The sequence below is a fragment of the Callorhinchus milii genome, unplaced genomic scaffold (genome assembly GCF_018977255.1).
Source record: "Callorhinchus milii isolate IMCB2004 unplaced genomic scaffold, IMCB_Cmil_1.0 Scaffold1, whole genome shotgun sequence".
NCBI lineage: Eukaryota > Metazoa > Chordata > Chondrichthyes > Chimaeriformes > Callorhinchidae > Callorhinchus > Callorhinchus milii.
Genome location: NW_024704742.1, coordinates 137,705,607 through 137,727,550, shown reverse-complemented (window position 1 = coordinate 137,727,550; position 21,944 = coordinate 137,705,607). Strand labels below are relative to the sequence as shown.

General features: G+C 48.6%; 1 protein-coding gene across 3 annotated transcripts in view; it reads left to right on the top strand.

The window, feature by feature from the left end:
- Positions 1-20,364, top strand: part of LOC103174418 — a 48,827-nt gene extending 28,463 nt beyond the window's left edge. For 2 of the 3 annotated variants that reach the window (XM_042336231.1, XM_042336235.1), the window contains exons 4-5: positions 18,992-19,360; positions 20,105-20,364. In XM_042336231.1, the coding sequence (XP_042192165.1) occupies positions 18,992-19,360; positions 20,105-20,154 (419 nt within the window). In that variant the 3' untranslated portion in view covers positions 20,155-20,364. Of the gene's footprint in view, positions 1-13,193; positions 13,561-15,072; positions 15,463-17,019; positions 17,389-18,991; positions 19,361-20,104 lie in introns of those variants that run through there. The other variant, XM_042336240.1, reaches the window with a different exon arrangement.
- Positions 20,365-21,944: the final 1,580 nt, after the last annotated feature.

Sequence of the window (21,944 nt, the reverse complement as noted above, 5' to 3'; positions counted from 1 at the left end):
GTGAGTCTGTCTCAGCCGCTCGCACTCTCACCTCTGGCTCAGCAGATTATCTGCCGCGGTTACCTCCATAACAGCATTCACTTTCAATTGTAATTGCTGTGTAACGCTGTGTATCCACACACTGGGTATCTGCTCAGACACAGGACGGGTCGCCCCAGATCCTGATAACCACAGGCGAGATATTCCCTCTGCTGTTACCTAATCATCAGATATCCTCCTATTACCTTATTCACTTGAGCGCCAGCACAGACAGGGTGTCGCAATATCCATTGATTGTTAGGAGATAAATCCCCACATACAGTTAGAGAGGCAGAGAGAAACACATGGAAACCTGATGTCCTGCAGCTCAGTGGTTAGAGCACTCGCTTTGCAAGCGAGACACCTGGGGTTCAATTCCAGGCAGAGGGCGAAACCTTGGGCAAGTTTCCTTACTCCACACAGAGCCTAATAATAATCCCTCCAAAACAAAACAATAATAAATTGGTCATTATCAATCCACGACTGTTTGTGGGACATTGCTGTGCGCAATTGGCTGCACAAATGTACAGTCAATTCACTTTACAGTGTGTTCTGTGAAGCGCTTTGAGATGCCGAGAAGACGTGAAAAGCGCTATATCAAATGCAAGGTTTATTATTATTATTATCCTCACACAAAGTGCCCAGTAACAATTATTGGAGCTATCAATCTCTCCTTCACCAGCACAGACGCCATGGGGAGAGAGAGCAGGGATGGGATTAGGGTAGAGAGCTCCAGTGGGGGAGAGAGCACCAGCACAGACGCCATGGGGAGAGAGAGCAGGGATGGGATTAGGGTAGAGAGCTCCAGTGGGGGAGAGAGCACCAGCACAGACGCCATGGGGAGAGAGAGCAGGGATGGGATTAGGGTAGAGAGCTCCAGTGGGGGAGAGAGCACCAGCACAGACGCCATGGGGAGAGAGAGCAGGGATGGGATTAGGGTAGAGAGCTCCAGTGGGGGAGAGAGCACCAGCACAGACGCCATGGGGAGAGAGAGCAGGGATGGGATTAGGGTAGAGAGCTCCAGTGGGGGAGAGAGCACCAGCACAGACACAGTGGAGCTAATGGCTTTGGATGGTGATATGAGCCTGGCTTCCTGCTTCAGTAACCATGGTTACACCACACAACAGGAAGAGGAGGGTTTGCACAAGTCTTTCCCTATAATAACATGTGCACTAACGAACGTCATCAGCAAACCATCTAAATCAATCTCTCATCTTTCTTTGGTCTCTTTAGGTGATGGTGTCGGACATTGCTGTCAGTGTTCAGAGAGGTGAGAGCGTCTTTCTAATCCCTTCACTGTTACATCCACTTCCAAGTTCCTAATTGCTGTTGAGCCCTGTATCTGGAAAGCTTCCTGCTTCCCTCTCCAGCTTGGACCACCCTCACTGTTAGGGCTTTGACTTGCAGGGTTAGCAGGAGCTGAGTGGGAGGATTCCCTGCCCCCAGTGACTGCTCTGCCCTTCCAAGTGCAGACCCACTGCAGACCTTCGCAGCACTGAACCGAACTCGAGACCATCGCATTCCGTTGCCAAACATCTAACTTTGCAGCCAGAAAAGCCCAAAGAGACACCGTCCCCAAATGACCAACTGGTGTCTACTCTGCACTACTGAGAGCAGCGATTCTTCCCACTCAGCTCCTGCTATCTCAGCAGCACAGAGTCCACACTCACACACACATAGAAACACACCAACTCACCCCAACTCACACTGCCCGCACACACACTCACTCACACACACACACACACACACACAAATACACACAGACAGACAAACACCCACTCCCACACAGACAGACACACACACACAAACACACACACAAAGAGGTTGTGTCAAGTGTAAAACAACAACTTGCCCTTATAAAGCACCTTTCAAACACATAAATTACCGACCCATTTCCAACCTGCCCTTCCTTGCCAAAGCTCTGCCATGGGTTGTTGCTCACCATCTTTGCTCTCACCTCTCCCTCCACTCCATACTCGAGCCCTTGCAATGTGGTTTAGCTCTGCCCTCCCGACTCACCTTTTCAAACGCCCTCTTTGCCGCTCTCTCCAGTGCCATCATACACAGGATCCAGCTGATCCAATACTCTGCTGCCCACTTACTCACCTGTACTAAGCTCTGTATCCCCCATCACAGCAGTCAAGCCAGTCAATGGCTCCCCATTGCTAATCGGATCGATTTCAAGATCCTCAGACTCGTTTTCAAATCCCTTCATGCTCTGGCACCTCCCGACCTTCCCGAATCGCTTACCGCCCCTGCCTCCCCTCGATTGGCTTCAGCATGTCCCTCGTTTTCTCCGTTACACCGTTGGTGGCCGAGCTTTCAGCCAAAAACTCCAAAACCCTGGAACACTCTTCCTCTATCCCACCACATTGCCTTTTCCATCTTCAGGTCGTGCCTGAAGACCTTCCTATTCAACTGTTCCTATGGTCCCCTCGTCCCCCAGGCTCGGCCTTTTATATCCTTCCTGTAACTCGCTGCCCAGAACTAAACACACTGTTGTGGCCGAGCTGAGGTTTGGACCCTTCAGAGAAGATGGTGTCTCCCGGTGCCCTGGCCATCAATCCCCTCAATAAACTTGATCATTCACTCCATGATTGTTTGTGGGGAAGTTCCTGTGTGCACATTGTCTGGTGCATTCTTACAAAATACGCCATCACTACACTTTACACTAAATCCTGTTGTGAGGGTTAATTTATTTACCATGTGGCGAAGTAAGGACTGACAAAAATGTTATGCAATTAACCAAGGTTTATTAATTCAGATTAATAATGGTTATAAGTAACTAAAATGCATCGAATTATGCTGACGTATCCTGTAGTTCACAACGATTTAAGACTTATTAATCACATCGTGTGGGAGAGATAGAGGAGCAATGTCCAATGTAACGTCCATTTTAATGTATCCTTTTTAATCCAAATATATGTCCATCAAAAGGGATCCAAGTATTATTGTACGGTTCCCAGTTGGATATCACCCAAACATATCCAGGTATTATTGCACATTTAGAGTTGTTTAAATCACAATCTTGATCTTCCTTCTTTAGAAGCTGGAATATGATTCGCGACTCCAAGTTCCAATTTCTTTTTTCTCCTTCGAATCGATCTCAGTTTATGCCATGGGTTGTTGCTGACCATCTTTGCTCTCACCTCTCCCTCCACTCCATCCTCGAGCTGTTGATGAGGCGACCTTTCACTTTTGCAAGATGGTTCCCTTGTAAAAACTAATGCAACACAGGCTCTCTCCAGCAGCAGAACATATTTCCATGAGAAAATGACTGATAAGGAATGAAAACAGTTTGTTGCTTATAAATAGGCTTTTATTTCCACTCTACAAAGCTCATCACAACCGACTCCCCTCATATGAGATTGATCATATGTTTCAAATATATAAACATCGCAAATATCATTTAAGATATTATTTAACATATTAATTACTGACTCCTACACTGTGAAGTGTTATGAACGTCTGTCCTTCTGACGTGAAAGACGCTGAATGAAATGTAAGCATTATTACAAATAAGGTTTTATCTTCCAACCTCTATAAAATGTACAATATAAAACGTTTTCTCTTTTTTTCAGTCATCAAATGGTTAGCAATGACATGGTCCGACCTCAGCCGCCTGCAGGAGACGGTAACTGTTCTGTCTCGATTTGCGATGCCACAATTTTGACCCCGTGCTTTCAATATCCCGTCACTGGGTCTCAGCCGAGCTCAGTCAGTGACCCTCTCACCTCTGGCTCTGGGTGTCTTCACACACAGAAACCCATCACTGTGCTTCAGAGCATCCAAACCAGACTGAGAATTCCACCCATGTAAGTCACCTACACGTGGAAATTTCCATATATGGAATGGCTCACTCTGTCTGTCTCCACGGAGAGACTCATCCTGCTTACCTCATTTCGGAGAATATACAGCTCACAGCTGTGCCCCGGACCTGGGAGTCGGCAAAATGCACCTACCAAGTCACCAATAATATTTGGAAAGCCAATGGGAAAAGGGGAGTGGGGCTAAAGGGAGAGCCTTTCAGAGCCTCACAGTCAAAGGGCCTCCAAATGGGTATAAATGTTCTGATTGTACAATTGGTGCTGTAGTGAGAGGGAACCTCAGGGCTCTGTCCTGGGACGGCTGAGAGGGAGCCTTATAGAGGCTACGTCCACCCTGGGACATGGTAAAATGTGGTAAAGGGGAAACTGGAGGAAGGAGCTGACTGTTGTGTCTCTGACAGACGAAGCTGCTGTGATCTACAGTGTGTTTCCCCCAGCACCGGCCCGGCAAACAGATTCAGGTAATTAAACGTATCACACGGGGACGGAGCCGGCATTGTGTCGGTTCTCAGCCGACAGAGATCTGCGTTCCCTCTCCTGTCCGGGGTTAACTGTCAGCCTGGCTCAGTTGGCAGCACTCTCACCTCTCAGTCAGATGGAAATGTCCCTGTGTCTGGAATGCAATGTGATATTGGAAAAGAGAAGGGACTTTCTCTCTCCTGATGTCCTGGCCAACAATGCTCCAAACATAATTGGTCACCCACTTCATAGCTGTTTGTGGGACATTGCTGAATGCACATTGGCTGTCAGGTTTACAATACAATGCAAACTGCATTTGTATCACGTCGGGAGGGTGTCCCAAGGCGCTGGACAGTCAGGGATTTGGACCTGGGGTTTTGGGGTAAGGGATGGTGGAGGGCCGGAGTGGCCGAACACACAGTCGAAAAGAGAGTCTTGAGACATGCCTTGAAGGAGGCAAGGGAGGGAGCACGGCAAAGGGAATGTGGGATGGCTTTCCAAAGGGTAGGTGAGAGGCTGAAGGCATGGCTGCCGATGGTGGGGCGGGCTGAGCGGTGAATGTGGAGCAGGCCGCAGCCTGCTGAGTGGAGGGAGTGGACAGTTTGATAAGGAGTTAGCGGGTCACAGAGATATAGGAGGGCAGAAGTCTGTCGAGGGCCTTGAAGGCAAGGATGAGGATTTTGAATTCTATCCAATGAGGGTTTGGGAGCCAGTGGAGCTGCGCGAGAGTGGGGGTGATGGTATCATGGAGTCTGGTGCGGGGAAGGACATGAGCTGCAGTATTCTGAATGGTCTGGAGTCCTGTAGCTCAGTGGTTAGAGCACTCGCTTTGCAAATGAGACACCTGTGTTCAATTCCACGCAGAGGGTGAAACCTTGGGCAAGTTTCCTTACTCCACACAGAGCCTAATAATAATCCCTCCAAAACAAAACAATAATAAATAAATACCAGGGAAGGTAGAATGTGGCAAAGGGGAAGCTGCAGAGACCTGGAGAAGGAGCTGACTGTTGTGTCTCTGACAGACGAAGCTGCTGTGATCTACAGTGTGGTTACCCCAGCACCGGCCCGGCAAACAGATTCAGGTAAGAAACAACAACAAAATTACATTTGTGAAGTGTCTTTCAAGACGGGAGGACGTCGCACGTCGCTGGAGAATCGGGGATCAGGACCCGAGCGTGGAGGGAGCAGGGATGTGGTGAGGGAGGGCAGAGATGTAGGTGGGCGGCTGAAGTCACGCACGAAAAGGAGAGTCATGTTTCGGGCCTTGAAGGAGGCAGTGGAGAGAGCGAGGAGAAGGGATTGTGGGATGGCGTTCCAAAGGGTAGGGCCAGGCCGCCAATGGAGGGGGGCATCTGGTTGGAGACATGAAGCAGGCCGGAGTTTGCTGAATGGAGGGAGCAAACAGGTTGATAGGTGTTAGCAGGTCAGAGATGTAGGAGGGCGTGGGTGAGGATGATTGGATTATGGAGCTGCTGTGGGGAAGACACAAGCTGCAGAGTTCTGGATGATCTGAAGCTTGTGGAGGGAAGAGTTTTGGAGGCCAACAAGGAGGTATTTTCTGTAGTCGAGCCTTGAGGTGATGAGTGTGTGTATGAAGTTGTCAGCAGTCTGAGGGGAGAGGCAGTGGGGGAGTTGGGCAATGTTGCATAGGTGGGGGAAGCCAAGGTGGGTCATGGCATGGATATGGGGTAGAAAGGACAGTTAAGGGTCGAACAAGACGCCAAGTTTCCTGACTGGCTTGAAACGTATCACACGGGGGGAGCCAGCATTGCCTTGCCTCTCAGCCGACAAGAGTCTGCGTTCCCCTTCCTGTCCGGGGTCAACTCTCAGCCTGGCACAGGCGGCAACAACTCTCACCTCAATCAGATAATTGTGGGTTCAAGCCCCACATTGGGTCTTTTATTCACATAATCCAGGCTGCACGGTGCAGGAGGAACACTGCATTGTATGAGGCGTCGTCCATCAGATGAGATATTAAACTGAGGTCTCATCTGTCCCTGTTCAGGTGAATGTTAAATGTCCCGCGGCACTTGGAAAAGAGAAGGGAGTTTCTCTGGGTGTCCGGATTAAATTGGTTATAAAACTTCCCGGTTGATTGTGGAACATTGCTGAGTGCAAATTGGCTGCTGCGTTCACCAACAGACACACAGTCACTACACTGCACAGATTAGACCTGTGAAGTATGAGCTCTGTGGTTGGTGCTCACCAATCCCCAGGGCCTGACATTAGAGTAGCATCAGATCCCAGTGACTTGCGTTGGAGTAGCACCAATCCCCAGTTCACTGTTCATTCCTCGTACTCTGTCCCAGCTTTGGGGCCTGAGCTTCAGACATTGCACTCCACTCTCTGTATTTCCACGGGTACAGTATATACGCACTCCGTTTGATAACCAGTGTCATAGTTTCTTTGTGAAGTTGATTCCCATTTCTGATGGAAATCTTATCAATATTGAAATTATTTACTAATAATTGTCTCTCTCTCCTTCCCAAGTGTACGCAAATTCCACCATCAGAGCCTCTGATGACAGTGAGTATTGTCAGCCTTTTCTGGTTTGTTGTGTATCCAGTCGCCTCGCTGCTCGCACTCTGGCTCTGGGTCAGGAGGTTGGGGATTCGAGCCCCTAAATCAGGGCCCTCGAGCTCACAGTCCAGGCTGATGCTCCAGTGCAGTACTGGGAGGAGCGCTACATTGTCAGAAGTGCTGTCCTTTAATTGCGATGTTAAACCAAGATCCCGTCTGTATCTATTGAGGTTTTTTGGGTCAACCAACATCACCTTCTCAAGAGTATCCAAACCAGAATGAGAATTCCACATATATATGTCACCTCCACATGGAAATTTCCCTGTGTCTGGAATGCAATGTGCTGTTGGAAAAGGGAAGAGAATTTCTCTCTCCTGGTGTCCGGGCCAACAATTCTCCAAATAAAATTGGTCACCCATTTCTTGGCTGTATGTGGACATTGTTGAATTCAAATTAGCCGCCAGGTTTGCTGACAAAATACACAGTCACTACACTTGACAGTGATTCGCTTTGAGACATTTGGACTTTAGAAAAGTTATATTAAAGTTCTAATAGACTTTAACGTGGGTCACAGAGATGTAGGTGGGCGGCTGAAGTCACGCACGAAAAGGAGAGTCATGATTCGGGCCTTGAAGGAGGCAGTGGAGAGAGCGAGGAGAAGGGATTGTGGGATGGCGTTCCAAAGGGTAGGGCCAGGCCGCCAATGGAGGGGGGCATCTGGTTGGAGACATGAAGCAGGCCGGAGTTTGCTGAATGGAGGGAGCAAACAGGTTGATAGGGTGTTAGCAGGTCAGAGATGTAGGAGGGCGTGGGTGAGGATGATTGGATTATGGAGCTGCTGTGGGGAAGACACAAGCTGCAGAGTTCTGGATGATCTGAAGCTTGTGGAGGGAAGAGTTTTGGAGGCCAACAAGGAGGTATTTTCTGTAGTCGAGCCTTGAGGTGATGAGTGTGTGTATGAAGTTGTCGGCAGTCTGAGGGGAGAGGCAGTGGGGGAGTTGGGCAATGTTGCGTAGGTGGGGGAAGCCAAGGTGGGTCATGGCATGGATATGGGGTAGAAAGGACAGTTAAGGGTCGAACAAGACGCCAAGTTTCCTGACTGGCTTGAAACGTATCACACGGGGGGAGCCAGCATTGCCTTGCCTCTCAGCCGACAAGAGTCTGCGTTCCCCTTCCTGTCCGGGGTCAACTCTCAGCCTGGCACAGGCGGCAGCAACTCTCACCTCAGTCAGATAATTGTGGGTTCAAGCCCCACATTGGGTCTTTTATTCACATAATCCAGGCTGCACGGTGCAGGAGGAACACTGCATTGTATGAGGCGTCGTCCATCAGATGAGATATTAAACTGAGGTCTCATCTGTCCCTGTTCAGGTGAATGTTAAATGTCCCGCGGCACTTGGAAAAGAGAAGGGAGTTTCTCTGGGTGTCCGGATTAAATTGGTTATAAAACTTCCCGGTTGATTGTGGAACATTGCTGAGTGCAAATTGGCTGCTGCGTTCACCAACAGACACACAGTCACTACACTGCACAGATTAGACCTGAAGTCTTAGCTCTGTGGTTGGTGCTCACCAATCCCCAGGGCCTGACATTAGAGTAGCATCAGATCCCAGTGACTTGCGTTGGAGTAGCACCAATCCCCAGTTCACTGTTCATTCCTCGTACTCTGTCCCATTTTGGGGCCTGAGCTTCAGACATTGCACTCCACTCTCTGTATTTCCACGGGTACAGTATATACGCACTCCGTTTGATAACCAGTGTCATAGTTTCTTTGTGAAGTTGATTCCCATTTCTGATGGAAATGTTATCAATATTGAAATTATTTACTAATAATTGTCTCTCTCTCCTTCCCAAGTGTACGCAAATTCCACCATCAGAGCCTCTGATGACAGTGAGTATTGTCAGCCTTTTCTGGTTTATTGTGTATCCAGTCGCCTCGCTGCTCGCACTCTGGCTCTGGGTCAGGAGGTTGGGGATTCGAGCCCCTAAATCAGGGCCCTCGAGCTCACAGTCCAGGCTGATGCTCCAGTGCAGTACTGGGAGGAGCGCTACATTGTCAGAAGTGCTGTCCTTTAATTGCGATGTTAAACCAAGATCCCGTCTGTATCTATTGAGGTTTTTTGGGTCAACCAACATCACCTTCTCAAGAGTATCCAAACCAGAATGAGAATTCCACATATATATGTCACCTCCACATGGAAATTTCCCTGTGTCTGGAATGCAATGTGCTGTTGGAAAAGGGAAGGGAATTTCTCTCTCCTGGTGTCCGGGCCAACAATTCTCCAAATAAAATTGGTCACCCATTTCTTGGCTGTATGTGGACATTGTTGAATTCAAATTAGCCGCCAGGTTTGCTGATAAAATACACAGTCACTACACTTGACAGTGATTCGCTTTGAGACATTTGGACCTTAGAAAAGTTATATTAAAGTTCTAATAGACTTTAACGTGGGTCACACGTTATATCAGAGCTCTCAGCAAGTGGTGGGACATGTCCTGACTCCATTTTGTTTCTCTTCCAGATGTGATTTATGCTGTTGTCACCAAATCGAATGGGAGATCAGCTGAGCAGTGAACACTGGTCCCGCCCAGAGTCTGCTGTCCGCCATTTATACAGGTGAGACCTGTAGTGACTTATATCGAGCCCGAAACAACAACAACAACAACAAAATTACATTTGTAAAGTGCGTTTCACGTCGGGAGGACGTCCCAAGGGGCTAGTCAGACAGAGTTACGGACCCGAGCTGGGGGTCGGGGTGGCGGAGTGTGGAGGGCAGGGGGGGAGCAAGAAGATCGAAAGGATGGTGGAAGGAGAGGGTCTTGAGATGGGTCTTGAGGGTGGCAAGGGAGGGGGCAAGGCGTAGAGATTGTGGGATGGAGTTCCAGAGGTTGGGGGCATAGTGGCAGAAGTCCAGACGCCAAGAGTGGGGCGAGCGAGGCGGGGGACATGAAGCAGTCTGGAAGCTGCTGAGTGGAGGGAGTGAGCAGGATGCTAGGGGGTAGGAGGTCTCGGAGGTAGGGGGCAGCAAGACCATGGAAAGCTTTGATCGTGAGGACCAGGATCTTGAACTGTATCCTCTGTGTGATGGGAAGCCAGTGGAGTCGGGCGAGGATGGGGGTGATAGGGTCATGGAGCCTATCGACCCCATCAGGAACAGCAGTCAATGCATCAACATTGTACAGTCCGTCCCCGAGAGCTCGGCTCATTATAGTCCGAGTGTGTTTATAGCGCGGCTGTGGCTTGCGGCCCTGCTCTATGTGAACACGTTATTGCTGTGTATTCACGGGCGGCCCCGAGGTCTGCAATTTACAATTGTGTTTATCTCCACTTCAGGGAAATCAAAGATGGTGGCGGTCTGGCCTGGAAGAGGAAGAGTCCATTCCCGGTCAGGAGGGACACACTGCCACTTGGTGGCCATTCCAGCATTGAGTAGCCAATTCACACAATCATAGAATTATACACCACAGAAGGAGGCCATTCGACCCATCGTGTCTGTGACGGCTCTTTGAAACAGCTTCCAAATCAATCCCCCTCCCCCGCTCTCTCCCCATAGCCCTGCAAACTTGTCCTCCCTAAATAATTCTCTTATTCTCTCTTAATGTGGGAGGACATCATTGATTATGGCGGCTGTTCCTGCAGACTGTCAGGAAGTCGCTCTCGAGCTGAGGGGAAGGCAAGTGGGTCTCCTCACCAACTGTGGGCTCCTAACTGGGCAAAGCCGAGGGCGAGGGAGAAAGTTTGCAGCAAGTTCTCCCCCTTCAGTGCCCCCACCTCACTGGCCACCACTCTGCTCCCCCTCATTGCCACCCCCTCACTGGACCAATCACTTCCCACTCATTTCTGCCCCCTCACTGCCCCTCATCACTGCCCACCCCTCACCGCCCCGCACTATCCCCTCATTGTCTCCTCTCAGTGCTCCCATCTCACCGCCCCATCTTCACCGCCCCCCCTCACTGTGCCCCCCTTCACTGCCCCCCCTCATTATCAACCCCTAACTGCCCCCCCTCACTGCCCCCCCCTCACTACCCCCTCCTCGCTGCCCCACTGACTGACCACCGAACTACCCCCTCACTGACATGCCTCACTGTCCCCCTCCTCAATACCAACCTCATTGCCTCCCCCCTCACACACTCTCCCCCCAAACCCACTGCATCGTTGATTCCAAGGCATTGAATCAGATTGTCTTATTCACTATTTTTCCTACTGAACCTGATCTCCACAGTAAATATTCTGTTCTGAAATTGACTGAATAAAATGCTTGTGAACGTATGGCTCGGTGGTGTATGTTAATGTGGCCGCAGTCAGGCGAACCTGTGAGACAGTAATGGAGTATTGTAGTTCAGTGGTGACAGCACTCGTCGCAAGCAACAGTTCCCGGGTTCGATTCCGGGCCGACCCAAACGGTAGTCAAGTTTCCTAACTCCACCGCCGGTGTTTACACAGCAGTAACAAGGAACCCGGTTGTTAGTCGATTGGTGCATCGCTTTTCTGGGGGTAACAATCCCTTCAAAACATTTCTCTTTTTTGATTTGGTCACTCAATCCACGACTGTTTGTGGGACACTGATGTGCGCAATTATCTGCCGCGTTTCACCCACAAAATATATTATAATAAATTGTCATTATCTCTCCTCGTCTTCTCCCACAGCTGCCTCTGTGCACCCATTACTCATCAGGTGTCAGTCTGGTGAGTCAGTAGCACTCTCGCCTCTGGGTCAGCGGGTTGTGGTGTTCACCATCCAGGTGCCGTCCTTCAGATGAGACGTTAAACCAAGGACCTGTTTGCCTGACATTAAAGATCCCTCGACACTGATGGAAAAGAGAAGCGAGTTCCTCCCGGCTTCCTGCGCGACAATCAACCAGATGAATTGTAGACTAATTGTCTTCTAGGAATGCCTACCTTGAAGAAGTTCTGCTCTTCACTTCACCGTGACTTTCTTTCTTCCCTTTTACCCTGCTCACCTTCTTAGCTATCTGTTTCCCTTCTTGTGTTTGATGTTTTCATTAAAACCTGTTTTCACAGCCACATCTCTTTCCTCAGTAACTGTCTTAAACTGCAACTAATTCCATATGGATTCCCTCTGAAATTCCACCCTTCCTGCTTTTAATCCACCCACAATCATCAAAATTCAGCGCTCTTCTGATCACTGTTCTTGCCGACTCATGATATCTACTGTCTCCAGCGTGTGCCGACACGTGCAAACTCTCAACCTTTCCCTTCAGCAGCTCCGACACACTTTATCTCAGAACTGCCCTGAACCTCATCTCTGTTTTGTCCTTCACCTTATTCAGCGCTTTAACAAAAAACTCTTTTTATTTCTTTCAGATGATATGGCTGTGTGCAAAGTGGTTGCTGTGTTTGTCCACGAACACAGTCAGTACCTGTTGAAGACCTTTGAAACTTTCTAACATTACAGATTCTGCATCAAATACAGAAATGTAACGCTTATTCAAACATTTGTTCACTACTTCAGTGAGAGAGTAGTAACTTATGGAGGGTTCCCTTTGGAGACGGTGGAAGCAAATTGTGTTAGAATACATTAGAAAACATTAGAATATATTGCACAGAAACCGGCCATTCAGCCCAACTGGTCTATGCCGGTGTTTAGCTCCACATGAGCCTCCTCCTGCTCTTCCTCAACTAAGCCATCAAGCATCACCTTCTATTCCTTTCTCCCTCAAGTACCTCTCCAGCTTCCTCTTAAATACATCGATGCTATTAGCCTCAACAACTCCTTGTGGCAGATGTTCCACATTCTCACTACTCTGTGTGTGAAGACATTTCTGCAAACGTCTAACTTCCCTATTTAATCCACTTGTGACAATTTTATATTGATGGCCCCTGGTTTTGATCTCCCGATTTCCTTTTTTCTACTGCCATGATGTTATCCCTAACATGTTCAGCTACTCCATGGCCCTTTTACCCCATCTCTATCCTATCTAAATATGTTACACCTGCAATGTTTAATTGCCAGTCCTGGTCTTTCTGTAGCCACGTTTCAGTAATCCCAAATATATCTGTTTCCTCACTACGAATTACTGCCTCAGTCCTCCTGTTTTATTTCGGATGCTGTGAACATTGCTGTACAGACAGTTTCATTCATTATTATTCGTTGCTCCTCTCATTTTATTTTTGAAAGTCTTTTCACCCTTCTGTTCTATAATTGTATTAGGTCCCTGACCACTTATATTCTCCTTATTTGTGACTTCGGTCCAGCTTGGGTCATTTCCTTCTGATCCCTCCCCCAATTTTGTTTGCTTCTTCCATAGTTGTTTGTTTCAAGAACAAATTAGATAGATTTCTGCAAGAAAAATAATATCTCAGGATACACTGTATGGTTTGGGAAATGACATGTCAAGCGACTGCCAGGATGGTGGAAGGCGAACGAGATGGACCTTTGCGTTCCTTCGCCAACAAATTTGTATGTTCCCATGTAAACGTGGCCAATATAACAAGGGTGTGAAATGTAATAGAGGATTAAAAGTCACCCAGTTACTGTGACAGGGGACGAGTGCAGGTTAGTGTTGGGGAGAAACATTACAGAGCATCAGAACAAAGCGGATGTGTGGGGTGGAGCTCTGGTGGTGACCACAGAACGAGAGGAGGAAGGAAAGAGAAGGGTGACCATCTGTGCCAGTGCGAGGCAGACGTGCGCGGGGAAGGAGTGTGTCCTGAGTGAGGGACGATGATGCTGGGAGCTGTGCTCTGTACCCTGGTCCTGTCAGCCTCGGCCTTCCGTACGTACTTTCCAATCAGAAACCTGACTGGCTTTAATTACTGCTTTACCTTTTACTGGAATAATTACAGTCATGTGATATCTCCTGCAAATAAGATTCCCGTCTCTAAACTGAACAGAACTGTGTTACTCACTGAGCCCCACAGTGTAAGTGTTTGCCTCACCCTTTGGAACTCCATCCCACAGTCCCTTCCCCTCACCCCTCTCTTGATGTCCTCCCGACATGAAAGGTGCTATACAATTTGTTGTTGAATCGGTGATCTTCCCATCCTGCGCAGAATACTGTCTGTGATGAGGTGAGCAGGATACGTCCCTCTGGGGACAAAGTGCACATCTCATTCCAGACACACAGACGTTTCCAGATATAAGTGGAATTCTGAGTAGTTTGGTTTGAAGACTCTTCAGCGCAGTGATGAGTTTCCTCTGTTATCAGACACCCGGCTGACCGCAAACAAAGTGTCTGTGCCGGCGCTGGTTCTCACTGCAGCTCTGTATTCTACTCCCGTTTCTGACTGTTAAAATGGTGGTATTTTTATAGCATGAAAACAGCCGCTCCGCCCGTTCATTCCATTTTGACAAGTTTTATTTTGTTCACATGATGCTCAGTCCCACCCTGTGTCTCGCTCACTCTCCCTCCCCCCAACACCATTTAATTTAATACACTTCGAACAACAATTCCCTTTTATGGACTTGACTGTGGATTCCTGTAGCTCAGTGGTTAGAGCACTCGCCTCGCAGGCAAGACTTGGGTTCGATTAGCATAAGTTGGGCAATTTTCCTCTCACCACACGCTTCTGTTATCTTAGCAGTAAGTAGGAACCTGGTTGTTAGTTGAATGGCGGTTCACATTTTCGTGGGGAATAATTCCTTCAAAAAAAATTATAAATATGTCGTTCAATCCACGACTGTTTGTGAGACACAGCTGCGCAATTGGCTGATGCGTTTCGCCCACAAAATATACTGTCAATTCACTTTACAGTGTATTCTATGATGCACTTTGGGACATCTCGAAGATGTGATCAAACCTGTATGAAATGCAAGACTCATTATTATTATTGACGGACTTTGCCTCAACTCCGTCTGTGGCAGAGGATTCCACAATCCCATCCTCTCTGTGTAAAGTGAAGGTTTCTAACCCTCTCTTAGTTAATTTTTTGTGATTGTTTTAGATTTATTCCTCTTGTGACTGACTGGCTGATGAGAGGAAAATCTTTTGTGACTCTTTGAGGTTTAGCGACCGCTATCAGATCACCCCTAACCTTCTCAGTTTGCTAAAAAAGTCCCAACCTTTCAAATCTCCTTTACAAACTTAAACCGCTAAACCCTGGGGACATCGCAGTGAATCTAAGCTGCAACTTTTCCATCACTTTTTTATCCTTCTTACAGTGGGGATCGCAATACTATCCACATTACTCCCCGCTGTGACCTAACCAAGCTCTTGTACAAGCTCAGTGTTACCTGTTTGCTTTTATGTTGTGTTCTGGTTCACATTACACCATGTGTGTCCTCACAGGGCTCAGTAGGAATGGCTGGACGATGGAGACCCCCGATACAGTGACCGGCAGGTTAGGGTCACCGGTCACCGTGTACTGCAAGTTCACTCACCCTCACCCCAGATACACAGGGAACATCACCATCATGTGGAAGGCAGGAAGGACTGGTCCTGTGTATATTAAATATACAAATTATGGGCCGGATTCACAGCGAAAGTATCAAAATGTCATTGATGTAAACGAGGGAGAACGACACCGAGTGATTGGGAACCCGAGGAGGAACGACGCAACAATAGAGATAAACCAACTGAGGGGAGAGGACAATAATAAGCTATGGTCCTGTTGTGTGGAGCTCCAGGGTGAGGACGGAAAGTTTGAAACTGGACACGGAACCCGTCTAATTGTTACAGGTGAGGAACGATGGGAAGTGGGAATGAGACGTGACGTTCCTCACTGGGGCCGGAGTCAGTGGGAAGTGTCCCGTCCCAGGACGGGCAATAGAGAGCCAGTGGTCCCTGTGATGGACGGTGTGTAGCAGGGAGCTGACAGGTGACAGTGAGTGAGCGGCTGCAGGGAGGGAGGGCTGTGCTGTACACTGACCTGTCACTGAGCACCTGGAGGCTGAGGCGGCCTCACTGTGGGTTGTCTATTTGCCGAGGCCCCTCACATGAGGACCTGGATTCAGCAGCTGGTGATCAGTAAGCCTGGGACGCGGCAATGGATCTCGAGAACATCAAGGTGGCTGGCAGGTCACAAACTGCCCTGTATGTTTCTCCCACCACAAAAAAGCCGGTGTAAAGCAGGGACTGGCTCCACAGTGACATACAAGGCCACAGGACGTCGGGCAGGAGTCAACCCTCTGTGGGGGTCTCTAGTCTGGTTCCTGAGCCAGGCGGTCGCAGTACTCCAGGGCACTGCTGATTTGGCATCAGCCTCATTGGCAGACCAGTCACTGGGCGCGACCATTCCCACTCAGCTCAATAACACCACAGATCTACACAAGCAGCAGGAAGCTTGCCACACAGTGCCGTCACTGGCCAACTGTGCTGTGGAGTCCTGTAGTGTAGTGGTTAGAGCACTCGCCTCACAAGCGAGAGGACTTGGGTTTGATTCCTGGGCAGGAAGAAACCTTGAGCAAGTTTCCTTGCTATACACGCCTCTGTTTACCTCGCAGTAAGTAGGAAGCCGGTAGTTTAGTCGATTGGTGGATCACCTCTGGGGGCAAAAATCTCTCCAAAAATAATTTTTTAAAAATTTGCTCTCTCAATCCATGACGGTTGTTGGATCGCTGCTGGCACAATTGACTGGTGTATTTCTCCCACAAGATGTACAGTCAATTCACTGGACAGTATATTTGGTGAAGCGCTTTGAGATGTCTCAATAGCGAGATATCAAATCCAGGTATTATTATGATTATTATTATGCTGCTTTCGCTGGTTGAACTCCAAATTGCCCCAAACATAATACTCTCTGAAATACATACTCAGAGTGGATATATATGTGGAAGTCTCTCTCTGGTTTAGATACTCTTAACAACGGTGACAGATATCTGTACGTATCAGGAAACCGACTGCCCCAAAACATGAGGAGGGATTTTCTTTACACCACCAAACCTCCATCTGAATTAGATTGTTCAACAACAACGATAACGTGCATTTATACAGCACTCCTCATGCAGGGCAGCATCCCAGAGCCTTCATAAGCATTGGGGGTCCTTCATCTGAGTAAATTCGCTGCAAAACAGTCACTACACTTGCCAGTAATCATGTTATTGGTCCTATAAAAATACCATGTTTTGTGTGTGAGACATTGTGTTGGACATAGGCTCATAGAGGGTGAGTGAGGAGCACAGGCCTGAGGGAGATGGTGCCATGAAGACCAGGTAACATATCCAGGATTTACAGTGTGTAACATGTACTCTGTCACACTGACTGCTCTGCACTATTCCAATCCTGTTCCTGTCTCAGGTCATGAAGAGAAGCTCCGGTCAGTGACTGGTACCAAGGGAGGTGATGCCACACTGCCCTGCTCCTTCACCATCCCCAACACATACCAGAATCGTGCCACAGTCACAGTGCTTTGGAGGAGAGGGAGTCCACATGGGCAGCTGGTGTTTAATTACACTCTTGGCCTCACCGCCCACACCAACTCCAGGGAGTCAGAGACAGTGAATGAAGGAAATCGCTACAAGCTGGTCAGGAATGTGGGAGATGGAGACGCTTCCCTGAAGATCAGGGGCCTGGAGTTAAACGACACCGGACGGTATTTCTGTCACGTACACGTCATGTTTTTTGTGGACCAGGTGACACAGGACATGTCACGGCTGCAGGTTGTTGGTAAGAGATCTCTTGTCTCTGTGGGACACGGAAAAGGATGAATGAACAGGTCATCACTGACGCAATGCTACAGACGATGTTTGTCTCATTCCTTACCCTGTTCCTCATGTGTTAATTAGCACAAGAAACATGGTTTCAAAAGGAGGAGACTTTAGTATGTTACTGGGGACAGGGTTTCTTCCCACTTGTCTCCTGTTAACCCTACAAGCTAAAGCCCAGGGTGATCCTCGCTGGACAAGCAGCGGGAAGCTTCCCAACAATAAATAATGTGTTTTTCACAAGTCCAGGATTGGTCTGAATGAAGAAGGTCCATCTGGTCTTATCCTTACAGAACACCGCCCCTCCCACTCCCAATCACAGTATCAACTGCTTTTTAAATGAGTCCCAGTGTCCTGGCCTCAGCCACCCTTCCTGGCCACCTGTTCCAATCCCTGATTACCCTCCGAGTAAAGCAAAACTTAAACACACGACCAGGTCCATCAGTGTCGGAATAAGACAGACTGGTTACCATCCCAGACACTGCACTGCCATCAGAACAGCAATATTTAGTTACCCGACAGCACACGGTGTAGAAGTTACTGATTTTCTTCACGGATTTGATAAGAAATACGTCATTGCTCTCAGATACGTCACGAGGGCACAGGGTCAGGGTTGTGATGGTCAAAATAAGAACAGATACCCGGAAGTATTTCTTTGTCCAGAAGGTAATTAATGACAGGAAGTTACCAGGAAGGGTGGTTGAGGCCGGACACTGGGGCTTATTACAGAAAGAGGTCGATGCTGTAACATCGACAGTGGGGTGGGGGGGGGATTGGGAACTTTGAGGTCAAATGGGCTGAAGCATTTTCTTCACACAAAACTCTCTTGAGATTTTATCAATTACATTGATACAATTGATACAAATTACATTTGCATAGCGTCTTTCCCAACAAAAAGACGTCCTGAGGCCCTGAGACTCGAATAGACTCGAATATTAAAAAAATATTTTGTAAAGTGGTTGTAGCGGAACACTATGAACAACATGTACAAGAAAAGAGAAGGGATTAGAGTAGAGAGCTCCAGTGGGGGAACGAACACCAGCACAGACACGATGGGGAGAGAGCAGGGAATGTGGTTAGAGTAGAGAGCTCCAGTGGGGGAGCGAGCACCAGCACAGACACGATGGGGAGAGAGCAGGGAATGGGGTTTGAGTAGAGGGCTCCAGTGGGGGAGTGAGCACCAGCACAGACACGATGGGGAGAGAGCAGGGAATGGGGTTTGAGTAGAGAGCTCCAGTGGGGGAGCGAACACCAGCACAGACACGATGGGGAGAGAGAGAGCAGGGAATGGGGTTAGAGTAGAGAGCTCCAGTGGGGGAGTGAGCACCAGCACAGACACGATGGGGAGAGAGCAGGGAATGTGGTTAGAGTAGAGAGCTCCAGTCAGGGAATGTGGTTAGAGTAGAGAGCTCCAGTGGGGGAGCGAGCACCAGCACAGACACGATGGGGAGAGAGCAGGGAATGGGGTTTGAGTAGAGAGCTCCAATGGGGGAGTGAGCACCAGCACAGACACGATGGGGACAGTTGTTTGGTTTGAATATCTCTGTGTTTCTTTATACCTGAAGCTCCGGCCGTCATCCTGAGTCTGTCCCTCGTGGCCGGAGGTGACATTGTGTGCTCGGCTGAGGGGGAACCACCGGCCAACATCACATGGATCGACCCCGAGCATAACACGCTGCCCATTAACACCAACCACACGCCAGTCACACATGTACCGGACAAGCATCAAACCGTGGGGGAGATCCGGGGCCCGAGGCTGAGGGGAACTTACCGCTGTGTAGCTGAGAACACACAGGGCAGGGACTCCCGAGACATCCTCGCACCTGGACCACAGAGTGATGGCAGCTTCATCACTGTGATGCTGTGGCTGATGCCAGCAGCTAAATGTCTCTTTCTGTTGGTGATCGGGATCGTTCTCCTCTGTAAAACACAAGGTTTGTCAATCCTTTGCTGTTTGTATCTTAAATACAAAACCACTGAACACCACTCCAGAGGTTATAATACACAACACAATACACAGTCACTATTTTCCAGTAAAATCTCCTGAAACACTTTGAGATATCCTGAAATCATGATAAGGCGTTGTATCAAATGCAAGAATTATTATTATTCCAAAACAAGCACAGTCACTACACTTCACAGTAACAAACATCCTGTGAAGAGTATTCAGATGTCTAACCATGTGATGAGGCGCTGCATCCAATGGAAGCATTATTATAACTAATGTGCTTTGTCAGATGTAGTGACTGTGTTTCTGTCAGCAAACGCTGCAGCCAGTCAGTGCGCAGCAAATCCCCCACACCCAGCAGTGATGTGGGCGACCAATTCATCTGGAGGATTGCTGGCCAGGACCCTCGGAGAAATCCCACCTTGAGACCTACATGAATATGGGGAAGGTCTCGTCTCCTCATAGCCCACTCCTCTGGCTGCCCCTTTTGCTTGGCATCCAACCTTGCCACGATAAAGAGCTCTGAGACGTGTCCTGTGTGAATACAAGTTGTTGTTGGATTTACCCCTAGTCTGGACCATCCGATATTTGAGGGCAAAACATCTCAAGGGCTGAGATGAGGTGGAATTTTGCGATTCTGTTGAGCCTTTGAGAACATGGGAACCCGTGACTCCCAATAACAGTGTTTGTTTGGCTGAAACATGATCTCATTCTTTTTCTTCACTCATAGATTCAAGGCGTCTCCATCCTGAGGCCAAGAAAAGAAGGAGCTCTGTATAGTTCCCGCTCTCTCACCTGTGCCTGTCTCCAGTGGCCATGAAAGTGTCTCATACAAGATCACAAGAGCTTCAAGTCAGGCAGAGCTTCTGATGATCGAGACCTTTTGGCCTATAAGATCTCATCCTTGCAATAAGCGCCAGCCTGCAGTCCTCCCATTATAGCATTGAGCTGCTTCGACGACGTTCACAGTCACCTCCTCTGTCCCCCCGGCTTGGCGTCAGGCTACGCCACTGTGAAGCATTCTGCTTCTGACGCTGCCCCATGTGAAGGGCGCTGCATAAATGCACGTTGTTGCTGTTAGGTTGAAGGTTATGACCTCCAGCAGCCACTCATGTCAAAGCCTTCCATGTTCTAAATAGCTGTGTTTGAAAAGATGACTTCTTACCTCTGTTCCAATCGCTGCAGTGAGAATCCTGATCTCACCGTTCTTCTCACCCACTGTGAAACGCTCAGTGTATTCAGGGGTTGTGCTCATCCCGTGCCTTCAACTTCACACATCTCATCAACTCCTCGCGGCTTCCTGGAATCTCATCCTTTCCAATGGGTTGTTGGAACCTCCAACCTCCAACCTTGAAGAACATCGTTGATTCCAAGACATTGAATGGGACTCTCTCATGAACTCCTTTTGCTACTAAACCTGTGCTCCTTAGTAAATATTCTGTTTTCCAAATGACTGAATAAAATACTTGTGAAGGTATCACTCAGTCGTGTGGGTTAGTGTGTCTGCAGGCGGGTGAATCTGTGGTACAATAATCGAGTCCTGTAGCTTAGTGGTCCTGTAGCTTTGAGCTCTGGCCTCGCAAGTGAGAGGATCTGGGTTCAATTCCTGGACAGGGTAAATGATCGGTAGTTTCCTGACTTCACACACCTCTGTTTAAGTTGATCGCTTTTCAGGAAGGTAATAATCCCTTAAAAAAAAGTTGTTCACTCAATCCACGACTGGCACTGATGTGTTCAATTCGCTGCCGCATTTTGCCGACAAAATATAGAGGCAATGCACCTGACAGTATATTCTGTGAAGAGATTTCAGACGTCTCAAAGACGTGATAATGCGTTATATCCAGGGAAGGATTATTACAATACAAAATGACAATACAACATTAGATTTGTATAGCGCCGTTCACATTGGAAGGATATCCCAAGAGGTTGGACAGTCAGGCATTTAGATCCGTGCAGGAGAGTTATTGGGATCAGGGATGGCGGAGGGCAAGGAGGGTCGGAGTGACAAACTGACAAATGACGCTCTGTCTATCTGGGACCAGGGCTCCCTCTGTCTACTCGTCCTCCTTGACCTCTCTGCTGCCTTCGACACCATCGACCTTTCTGTCCTCATCCACTGCCTCCTCTCACCTCAACGTTCATGGCTCTGTCCTTGACTGGTTCAGATCGTACCTCTCACACCACCTCCTCTTCATCTCCACAAACGGCTTCTCCTCTGGGATCCCCACCGTCTCGTGCAGTGTTTCTCAGGGCTCTGTCCTTGGTTCCCTCCTCTTCAATATCTATATGCCCCCTCTCGGTGACATCATCCGCAGACATGGGGTCAACTTCCACACGTATGCAGATGACACCCAACTGAACCTCTCTGCCTCCACCCTGAACTCCAGGACCACTGCTGTCCTGACAGAATGTCTGTCAGACATCAAGTCCTGGATGAGAGCGAACTTCCTTCAGTTAAACGTCAACAAGACCGAGGCTCTCCCGATTGGCTCCCGTCAGCACCTCCTCACCTCAGGCGCTGACAGCACCACCATCCATGGTTGCACACTCCACCTCACTGAGCAGCACGG